Source organism: Pectinophora gossypiella, chromosome 9, assembly GCF_024362695.1.
Source record: "Pectinophora gossypiella chromosome 9, ilPecGoss1.1, whole genome shotgun sequence".
Lineage (NCBI taxonomy): Eukaryota > Metazoa > Arthropoda > Insecta > Lepidoptera > Gelechiidae > Pectinophora > Pectinophora gossypiella.
In genome coordinates, this window is record NC_065412.1 from 9,780,676 (window position 1) to 9,792,040 (window position 11,365).

An 11,365-nucleotide genomic window follows, 5' to 3' on the forward strand; every position below is an offset into this window, starting at 1 on the left:
TAGTCTAAGCGCACGGCAACACTACACTATGAAAAATCGAGTTTTATATTAAAACCTGCTAAGTTCAAATATAAAATTAGGTACCTATTAGTCTAATAATAAATAAATCCAATCAAAAACATAGACGTGAAATGAGAGCCAAGTTCAATATTATGCAATGCTTTGGTTGTTGACTTCAACGACAAAAGAAGTGAGATCTAAATGGGTGCCAAGTTCAATGGTCAGTCCTGAAATTTATTTATAAGTAACAGTATAACATATCATATCTTCTTATAACATAAGATAATATATTGTAGCCTAAGATCTGTCTTATTGTAGGTAAGTACATATCTTCGTAACGCGTGGGTCCTTTTAAAAAGACAAATTCAAAACTAAAAGTCGACTTTATAGCTAAAATAATATGCCAGTAAAATGGATGAGAGTTGTGTTGTATCGTGGGCGAAAAGCTGACAACCTATCACTGCTAAACACATGTTCCAACTTGCTTACCTACCCTTAAAGTACTTGTCAAATGTGGCATCAAGTGGTTTTATGATCACTTAGTGCTCTGCCGGGCATGTCGTAAAAACCGACAGAGGGATTGTGTCCTCTAACATGATGGACTAATGTTATGGGCGATAGGCTGATCATTTATCACCATAAGGTTCATCATATCCAGCTAACGATATCGTATCAACAGTGGCTGCAAGTTGTCTTTGATTACTTGTGGCTCTGCCCACCCCATTAGGGATTACGGGCGTGAGTTTATGTATGTATGTATGTAGTGCTCTGCCTGAGTTAATCAACATACCTACCACAAAAAGACCGGCTGTCATGAGTTTTGATTACTTACTGATTCTTACATCTATAGTTAGGTACAGGCACTAATTAGGTATTTATGTTAAGCGTTCATGATAGAATCTAATTATTAAAAAGTTGCCAGTTTTTTTTATTTTTTCCTTTATATTCATCTAATTACCTATCTGCATACCAAATTTTAACTCTCTAGGTCATCTGGAACTGGGTTAGAGTTTTGATAAAAATGAGTCAGTCAGTCAGTCAAAAAATGAGGATTTTGGACATTAATATCTAAATAACCGTTTGAGATAAGCTTATGAAATTTAGAACACTTATATGTATCTCACAAGTCTCAATATATGAGCCAAATTTGATACGTTTATGTGAAATAGTTTTTGATTTATGAGGGGGTCAAAAGTGGCTCCAAATGGTTCGTGTAATAATACACACGGTGCGGCTCGCCAGTTCTATTTCTTGAACTTGGCTTGACACGCTACCGCGTGTCTAGATACTTTTCTTTCTTCTTTCATTCTTTCTTTTAATAATTTTAAAAATGTACCTATTTTTAACTAAGCTTTATTCACAATCATAAACAAAACATATCTATTTTAAGTTTTGTGTATGGTTAAATGCATTTAAAGTGGGCATTAGATTTGATTCCTTTATTTTTTAGCTTGATAAAGACATCGGGAATTTGGCCGCCTTTTTTAACAATAATGTTTTAGGTGGGATTAGAAACTACCGCGCACACACACGACGTTAATCAAATTGCAAGGGTTCTTCGTATATACAATATTCAACGGATACTCGTTAATAATCACATTGTTTCCGTTGGCAATTAGAAGCGCGGTGATCGTACCTACTTTGCGTCAGCGAACCATGTAGGTACCTATGAGAATGTATGCACGGAGACTCATTAGCAAATTGAGTTTATGTTTGTTAGTTCCAATTGTGATAAATATTAAATAATTAAGTAAATCACATTCCTATCCAAGTAAGAACTCAGCATAACAATATTTTTTTATCTTCCACGAGTCGAAAAACTTACCTCTCAAACAAACATACTTTCCATAGGTTTTAAGCTTGTTCGATTTTAATTGTTACTTGTTACATAGATGATTCTGGCACAGAATAAACAAACATGATTTTACGACATTACTTTACTAAATCAAAATAGAGGATCACTTTAGATATAAGAGTTTTAAGTAGGAATTCACTAAATACTTTTTGTCTTAAGTTGGTATACGCCTAGACAATTGAAGTAAAATTTATCTTAACTAGTACTTGACTTTACTTTTCTAAACTGATTCTTACGAAATCAATTGTTTCTAAAGTCTTACTTCATTTAGAAAAATATTACTTAACGCCATTTTGCACTTACAGGAAGAAAACATGTAATATTTTTTTGACAATATTATCGTCAAAAACTGAAGTAAATTAATATATATTCCTGTTGTAGTAACAATTACTGCGTTCAGCTGTCACATATTAATAGAAAATGAATTTCTCTATACTATATGTCACCATTTTTTTTATTTGCTGAATAATCAATCCAAATTTTATTATTATTTTTCTGATATATTAAAGGCCCTTCTGTTTTTTAACACTTTCTATCGATTTTACACGAGAAACAATCATGCGTTTATAATTTCCTGTATGTGAAACGGCAGAATAACCTTTTGTTAAAACAACTTAACAAATATTTTAGACGCCATTTTCTTACAGTCTTCATTTCTTGTGTTAATATAAATGTTCGCCATTATATTCTAAAATAAAGATGCGTGAAGTAAAAATCGTTTTAGTATGGTCTGAAGTTTTACTTCGTTAAGTTACAATTCACTCAGTGCAATTCAATCCTATAGTCTTAACTAAGTATTGTAGATATCTTCAAGTATATGTAACGCCTGCCGCGTTTTACTACTGAGTGTAATTGCTCTTGTTTTTCTGTTAGGAACTATCAAAAAGTTATCATTGAAAACACTTAAAAACTACTGCTTAAAACTAAAATATTATTACATAAATAAACATATACTAATTAATTTAACAAAACATATCTATTTACAAAATAATTCCGTTAATATTGTACGACTTTAATAATTATCACATTGCGTAGGTAGCCGTACCTACATTCCACAGCCGAGCCGTTACTCTTCCGGTCGGATGTTCGACACAATCCTTCTGCCTTTGTAGCGAGAACACCTCGATTACTCGTATATTTTTTAAATACGTTTTTTTACTAATTTTGTCTACGATATAATAATTTATAGTGTTGTGTTATCCCCATTAATTGGGTAAGTGTAGCAATTACTATTTTTATTAGTTTAAATATCAACGTAGACTAGTACATGCTTTCTTTGTTCATTGCATGACTGTCATTTTTCATAATCATCGTGTAAATGTATTTTCACGCTTTAGTGCTTATTTTATATCATAATTAGCAATCTTTTATGTTCAAAACAACATTTAAATTGTCAATTTTTCTTAATTAATTCTACTTAACCAACTTAAAGTTATCTTTGTACCTAAGTACTTTCCTTGTTTAAATAATTCTTAAATGGAACAATAATAATGTACAAAATACGTTTAATATCGTTACTATTAAAATTATTCAGCTTAAAATATTCAATTTTACTATTTTGTTAGATAGTTTTTTAAAACAACTACCTACCATAAATTTATCTTGTTCTTTGTTCTTTTTCTAAATTTATTTTGCTAAATTCACTTTTATTGTGTGTAATTTGCTGACAGCCACATCTTAGATTGCTAAGCTTGCTTGCTATCCACTTCCCATCTTCAATCAAGCTAAGGAATCGGCATGTGGCAGTCAGACTGGGAATTCGGACAATTCTTGAAATGACTAATTCCGGGTTCCAGGTTTCACCCTTCGAGTTCAGCAACCGCTGGACCCACTACCGGTCCTGTACTTACCTGCACCGTTTCACCTTTCGGGTTCTACAACCCGCTGGATCCACTTTCGGTCCTATACTTACCCCACCGCTTCTGCTGCCCTGCTGCGCGCGCCGGTGTACCCCGTGTCGTCGTGGGAAGAGTTACAGGGAAGTGGTAGTTTTCCTACTGCACCAAGGGTGCTCAGCCAGTATCAAATTACCTGCGACCCAGAGATCCGATCTATGTACTTGCTAGGGATTTAATGAAATAAACTTGGTTTAATTTCTATATACCGTTTTATTTACCCTAGTAAGTACAACCTATTTGATTCGCGTGATAAGAACGCGACAATGGCGCCCAACTAAGGAAATACTGAGCTGAGTATCCTTTTTGCTGGTTTTGGCATTTTTGGTCATCTTTGGTGTTGGTCTGATTATTTTGTCTAGCTCTAAGTGAATTGTAACTGCAACTTTTGTGTGCTGTGGTTGCTTTGTGGGAATACCTTACTATTTCTCTTTCAAGGTTATTGCATACAATTAAAAACTCAAAATCGAACCTACCACATCGCACAGAAGGAAAACTTTGATTTTGCACTGCCAACCTCTGTCTACCCCTGTGTTTTAATTGTTGTGTACTTTTGATAGTAGCATTTGTTTTCTTGTTATTTTCCTTCTGCCGTTTGTTGTGTTTTAGTTATTAAGACTTCAGGTACTTGCAACACTTACTCAAAAAATAACTATTCAACTAAACTAATTACAATTTGAACATAAAGTAATAGAGATGTCTCGTCCAATTAAATATTTATCACTTCAGAAAGATGAACTCCTTTATGAAGAGGTACATGGCATGTCAAGGATATTAAACTTACAAACTATTCTAAATAATTATATCTAAACTTTTACCTAACTAAAATAAAACTTTCTATATTTAAAAAACTTCCTTGCTGGGATGGAAGTGAGAGAAAAACATAGAATCCCCCAGCTGCTTACTAATTCTCGAGCAGACTGTAAGAGTCAGTCAAGAGATTGATGTGTAATACCATCTAACGCCTTAGGCCTGCCAAAAACTTAAATCTTGAGCATGGCATGCGTCTTCTAATATCTTCTAATATTCTCTAAAAATACCTTAAATACTACTTTATAAAAAAAAAAACAAAAAACAAAAACTACACTTACTAAAACTACCAAAACTTATACTAAAAAATCCAAAACTAGCCTAAAACAATGTCTTATTTACTAAAACTACCTACCGTCTTAAATATATTTACTTATATATAGTATTTCTAATTTTTCTTTTTTACAAAAAAAATATTGAATCTCCAGGCCCTACCCCTAGGACATTCTAATTATTTTATCTTCGGCCCTACCCCGAAGATAAGAAAATTATACTATAAAAGGAAAAAAAACGGTTACCTTAAATCTCCTATTGATTACGTGTGAGTACTAAGCTGCGGTTAAAAGTCTAGTACTCTTTTTGGAAAGGACGCAGTCACTTAAAACTAAATAAGATAACTGTTTGTGTGTGAAAGAGATGAAAGAAAGTAGGGGGGTGAATGGAAGGGTTGAAATGAATGTGTACCACGTAATTTTTAGAATGGTCAATAGTAAGAAGGACAGACTAGGTTACATTTTAGTCAGCGGATTTTCTTAGCGAAAATCCTACCCAAAAAAGGGGGGTATGTAACGCCTGCCGCGTTTTACTACTGAGTGTAATTGCTCTTGTTTTTCTGTTAGGAACTATCAAAAAGTTATCATTGAAAACACTTAAAAACTACTGCTTAAAACTAAAATATTATTACATAAATAAACATATACTAATTAATTTAACAAAACATATCTATTTACAAAATAATTCCGTTAATATTGTACGACTTTAATAATTATCACATTGCGTAGGTAGCCGTACCTACATTCCACAGCCGAGCCGTTACTCTTCCGGTCGGATGTTCGACACAATCCTTCTGCCTTTGTAGCGAGAACACCTCGATTACTCGTATATTTTTTAAATACGTTTTTTTACTAATTTTGTCTACGATATAATAATTTATAGTGTTGTGTTATCCCCATTAATTGGGTAAGTGTAGCAATTACTATTTTTATTAGTTTAAATATCAACGTAGACTAGTACATGCTTTCTTTGTTCATTGCATGACTGTCATTTTTCATAATCATCGTGTAAATGTATTTTCACGCTTTAGTGCTTATTTTATATCATAATTAGCAATCTTTTATGTTCAAAACAACATTTAAATTGTCAATTTTTCTTAATTAATTCTACTTAACCAACTTAAAGTTATCTTTGTACCTAAGTACTTTCCTTGTTTAAATAATTCTTAAATGGAACAATAATAATGTACAAAATACGTTTAATATCGTTACTATTAAAATTATTCAGCTTAAAATATTCAATTTTACTATTTTGTTAGATAGTTTTTTAAAACAACTACCTACCATAAATTTATCTTGTTCTTTGTTCTTTTTCTAAATTTATTTTGCTAAATTCACTTTTATTGTGTGTAATTTGCTGACAGCCACATCTTAGATTGCTAAGCTTGCTTGCTATCCACTTCCCATCTTCAATCAAGCTAAGGAATCGGCATGTGGCAGTCAGACTGGGAATTCGGACAATTCTTGAAATGACTAATTCCGGGTTCCAGGTTTCACCCTTCGAGTTCAGCAACCGCTGGACCCACTACCGGTCCTGTACTTACCTGCACCGTTTCACCTTTCGGGTTCTACAACCCGCTGGATCCACTTTCGGTCCTATACTTACCCCACCGCTTCTGCTGCCCTGCTGCGCGCGCCGGTGTACCCCGTGTCGTCGTGGGAAGAGTTACAGGGAAGTGGTAGTTTTCCTACTGCACCAAGGGTGCTCAGCCAGTATCAAATTACCTGCGACCCAGAGATCCGATCTATGTACTTGCTAGGGATTTAATGAAATAAACTTGGTTTAATTTCTATATACCGTTTTATTTACCCTAGTAAGTACAACCTATTTGATTCGCGTGATAAGAACGCGACATATACATTCTTGGTATTAAGTGATACTACAAGAATTCTAAGTTTAGAATATGCAAGAACATTGTCTAAAGTAGGGTTTAAGTCTGACTTAGCGTTGTCTTAAGTCTGTCTTGTATAAGAGTTAAAGTATGTGCCGACTTTTACTAAACTGTATCTTCAAGATATCTTGAGGGATATCTTGGAGACATATAAGACTTATCCAAGACAAGGGTTTGATTTAGTCTACTTGCCTTCAAGATATCTACAATTCTCTTTTAAGACAATCGGTTGCTACTTGGGCTAAGTTTAAACAAACATTATAGTGTCTGAGATTCTGCTAGAGATATTATCATTTGAAACATGAAAAAGTTGCAATCATAACCGGTAACATGCCTGCAGCTCACTTATGTGACTACACACACATTCAGTCATCTCATCTTAATTTAAAATACAGATATGTGATCCATCAATGTCACGAAAGAATACTCAAATTATTTAAAAATACAAACACAATTAACAATCCTCACTTATTATTTGCAACAACTTAAATTACAATCAAATTAAATTACATCTACAGATTTGGTACATAAAAATTTCGTTAATCTAACTAGAAAAGTAAATCTATCGCGGACGATAGTCCAAGCGGGGAGGCGTCTCCCTTCGGTGCACTATAACATACATTACAAGTTAGAGATCACAGCTTCGCAGCCCTCGCGGGCGCCCTCATGTCCGTCGATGATATGAGCCGACTAGAAACCCGAAGAGCACTAACATATATTTACACAGTCTTCAGTTCCAAATGTCCATTTGGCATGGGCGTTAGCGATCGGCGCCCCCTTTCTTGTTCACATGGAGCGCCGACGGTCCTCAAGGATGCAGAGGCCGTGGTCCGAATAATGGGTACGAGGGGAAGTATGCCGCCAGAGACGGGTGTGGCGGGAGCGGGAACGGCAGCGGCGGTGACGACACCAGGTGCGACGGCTTGCTGTACGGGTGGAACCGCGGCGTAAGCGGCGACAGCGGCGGCGTGGGGTACGTCCGCTGCAGCAGAGGATGTGTCGCACTCAGCATTGACAAACTTGGGCTAGACTCCCCAGTTGCAGTGTGCGACCTCAGATGCTGTAGTAACTCCTCAGAAGTTCCAAACCTTTTGCCACAGTAAGCAGAATCTCCAGCCATCCAACTGCAGACAAAAGGCAGCTGTGAAGCCGCGGCTAAAGCAGCTAGCTGCGCATGAGCATATGCAGCAGCAGCCGGGTGACCGGTCGGTAGTGAGAACGGCGTCTTAGCGTGGTCGCACTGTGCGCACCCAGCGGGACAAACCGCAGATTTGAGCAAATGTGAACTAAGGGAACAACCCGTGCAGTATGGGTCCCGGCAAATTCCCAAATCACTTCCCGGTGCTTTCATTCTTGCGTAAGCTAGGTATGGATTTAGTCCATTTTTCAACGCGTGATGCTGGGCTGCCATCAAACTACTTGTCATAAGGTCCATATGTAGCGGAAATCCAGTTGGAGGTATACCTCCTAAGAAGCTAGATGAGCTGACAGGTACACTGGGTTTGAAACTGGAGGGTTCTTTGGTATCTGAACTGGACGATAAACTGGTCGGTGTAAACGGTAACTTAGAGGCAGAAGAACTGCTGGTTGAATCAGAGTTAGATTTCGCCGGGGTCGGTGAGTCGTGCAGCGGACTAGACCTCTCATCGGATTTTTCCGAAGGCGTCTTACGGTGCGCTGGGGGCGGTGATCGCTGCGATGAAGATGACTGATTGCTGCCACACCGAGCTTGCACTGGGGTAGTAGATGCACTACCCTTCGAAGAGGGAGTTTTTGCATTGACAGAGGCTCTATCTTCGGGCGTCCTAGTCTTTTCTCTCGTGAGGCACGATTCGTAAGGCTTGAAACTTGGCTTGTTGTCTACATGAGCGGGTTTATCGTCGTATTTCTTGCTGGCTTTCTCTGCGGCGGAGATGAGTTTGGGGTTCGGCGAGTCAGCACCGATCGCGCTGCATGTCTGCGCTAGAAGGGCCAGCGGGCTCTTTTTCGCGTCGAGCTGCAACAAAGAGAGGTTTATGAAATGAAACGTCAGGTCGAGGTTGGCAGTGACGGGCGCACAAAGGGACCGCGGGGGGCGGGGCGGGCAGGAAGGGGAGTCCAATCACGCGGCCGACGCGCCATTATCCGCGCGCTGGCAGACGTCGGCTCGGCTTGACATTTCACTTCGCTCCCGCATGATGTAATCTCGCAGTGAAAAGGGCAATTTGTGCCGCTGAATTTGCGGCGCGCTTGAACTCGCGACGTCACGACTATTGTCACCGCGAGTGTTGGGGAACGTTTTAGCAATCGCGTGATTTATTGACAATCAAATTGGTTAACATAAATAAATAATTCTTATTATAGTCTAATCCGAACATCTGGTTTCAGTTATACGAAGACTATTGTTATATAACATAATTATCATGCTTGTATGGTAGGCAGCGGTATATAATGTATACATCCATTCCTCGTCAGCTATGTTTAAGTCCCATTTATACTACTTTACAGGAAATAATATTTTATGTGGGAAGAAACTAAATTAAATTAAGGTATACGAACTAAATAAAATATTATGAATTCAGAAATGTCCCATTAGAATTAATTTGTTTACTTTAAATGATTCTCTTGATATTACTTTATTATTATAATACTCATTAATTTGTATATTAATTAGGATTACGCAAGTCAATTAATACTAACTTTCTAACTTTCCACTTATTATTTTCGAAATATCAATATTCATAAACATTGAGTAAGTACCTAGAGTCATTTAAAAATGCACTAAAAATTATATTGTTTAATTAGTTTCATCTAAAGTAAGCTCTTATTAAATAATAAGTTTATAGTCGATAAATGTTTATATTGCATTGCAGTCGTATAACTGTACAATATTCGCGTTCATTTTTGTTATTAACTATGTTTTATACTTCTTCTATTTGCGTGCATGATTCGTTATTCTATGACGAAATAATTAAAAAATAATAATAATAATAAAGTTAAATAAAAATAAATGCTTATCTTTGTGAATTTATGTTTATAAAGCTTATGTTTGAGAAATTGGTCTACCGACGAATGCAGATCCTGTGTCTTTTTGTTAAGCTGGTTAAAGAGCGATGAAGATAGAAAAAGCTTTTTCGACGTTAACAAAAAAAATGATCATGTAGGTATGTTAATGGTCCAGAATTTTTGAATATAAGTATCACTTTTGTTTAACTCAATCAAGTGTCCTCCGCACGTTTGGAAAATATTCAGATTCCAAAATTTTTGACAAAAAACAGACATCTGTCAAATAAAAACATTGGTAGAGTAATTTCGGAAACTTTTTCCGACTCAATAAGCTTTTTATTGAAATGTTTTTGGCATGCTATACCTGCCTAATGAAACATTTTCTTAACACGAATAGAAGTAGACTAGGTAACTACAAGAGATTATAAATAAGTATCTACAAAGTTAAAGATTAGTTAGATCTAATTATGTTAAAAGTAAAAGAGCAGCAAGTTTAGTTTTAAGCTTTGTTGTAATTCTCATGATTGATTGGTTTGTGTCATCCTGAATTAACGTAAGGATTGAATAAAATTTAAAAATCCTTATCGCATTGTTTTTTGAATCACGTGAAACAATCGAAGACTTTTTTGTTGCCAATGAATTTGTTTAAGTCATTAAATACTTCGTATCGACTACAATTTTGTTTATTATCAGCCATTTATCAAGTTTCCACGATGTTATAAATTGTACATGTCGTAATCTTTGATCTAGGTTTATGTATCGGGTGTTTAATTTATTTGTTCCGTCTAAAGCTACTGATTTATATCTAGTTGTTAAACTTGCTCGAACTGCAAGATTAGGTTTTGGCATGTTTGCCAGTTCATTCTTATTTTTAAAGACTAAACTGGTTGGAAAATAAAGTTTTAGGCACATTCTGGTATTTAAAGACGTGCTTTCTATTGTGTTCTTCATATTCATCGCCTATTTCAAATATAAAAACTTCAAACGTTCCGCAGAAAGATGTATGTTTTCCGCGAAAACTAATTTTCTCTGAAGTTTGTCATCACTCAACTCACCGTGGTGGGAAGCGGCGACAGGTAATCCGGCCGCAAATACTGGTTGCTTGACGTGAGCATATTGCTCCACAATCCAAAATCCTTTTCCAGCTTAAACAACACTGAACACTTCACTGATACAAGGCTTTGTCAGCACATAATCACAAGTCACTTCGCGGGGCACGAGCTGGCTAAGCACACGTGCAGCACACTCGACGGACGGCGTGAGACTGAAGGCGACAAGCTCCCTCCCCCCTCCTGACACCTTGTCACTCGTCGCCGCGCCATTTTTGCATTCTGTGTACTTTGCGGGAGCTTTGCCGTCTTATCCCCACCGCTGTTTGACACCCCGTTTGTCGCCGCTTCCGTCTCTCTCTCACTCGAGAAAAATTATAAAGCGCTTTCCTCGAGCGCGGCGTTTTGATGAAAGGATTATATAAAATATGCATCGCGCAGTCAAAGGAGTCGGCGATGCGGCGACAGAGATGCATAGCCCGGGAAATTGAATAGCTGCGAGCTGGTAAACGGGCGGCTTAGTAATAATTTAGTTTCGCCGTCAACTGTATTTCGCCGCGTGGGCGCTCCATTCTAAATTGACTTTTTATTCGTAGCTTAATGTGGG

General features: G+C 36.8%; 1 protein-coding gene and 2 long non-coding RNA genes across 3 annotated transcripts; 2 read left to right on the forward strand and 1 right to left on the reverse strand.

Annotated features, from left to right (window-relative positions):
* Positions 1-2,722: 2,722 nt before the first annotated feature.
* LOC126369751 (uncharacterized) lies at positions 2,723-3,954 on the forward strand. The gene is made up of 2 exons (XR_007566764.1): positions 2,723-3,068; positions 3,652-3,954. It is a non-coding gene; the product is annotated as an uncharacterized LOC126369751 (long non-coding RNA).
* Positions 3,955-4,626: 672 nt separating this feature from the next.
* On the forward strand, positions 4,627-6,625 carry LOC126369760 (uncharacterized). The gene is made up of 2 exons (XR_007566772.1): positions 4,627-5,739; positions 6,323-6,625. It is a non-coding gene; the product is annotated as an uncharacterized LOC126369760 (long non-coding RNA).
* Positions 6,626-6,971: 346 nt separating this feature from the next.
* LOC126369666 (zinc finger protein Elbow) lies at positions 6,972-11,026 on the reverse strand. The gene is made up of 2 exons (XM_050014225.1): positions 10,765-11,026; positions 6,972-8,720 (listed from the first exon to the last, which is right to left on the reverse strand). The coding sequence occupies exons 1-2, from the start codon at positions 10,822-10,824 to the stop codon at positions 7,533-7,535; spliced, it is 1,248 nt and encodes a 415-aa protein (XP_049870182.1). The 5' UTR covers positions 10,825-11,026; the 3' UTR covers positions 6,972-7,532.
* Positions 11,027-11,365: the final 339 nt, after the last annotated feature.

Excerpts from the sequence above, each read along its gene's own strand:
- LOC126369666 (XM_050014225.1), bottom strand. The coding sequence starts at position 10,824 with ATGCTCACGTCAAGCAACCAGTATTTGCGGCCGGATTACCTGTCGCCG. Across the intron at positions 8,721-10,764 it reads TGTCGCCGCTTCCCACCACG|CTCGACGCGAAAAAGAGCCC; the intron begins GTGAGTTGAGTG and ends TCTTTGTTGCAG.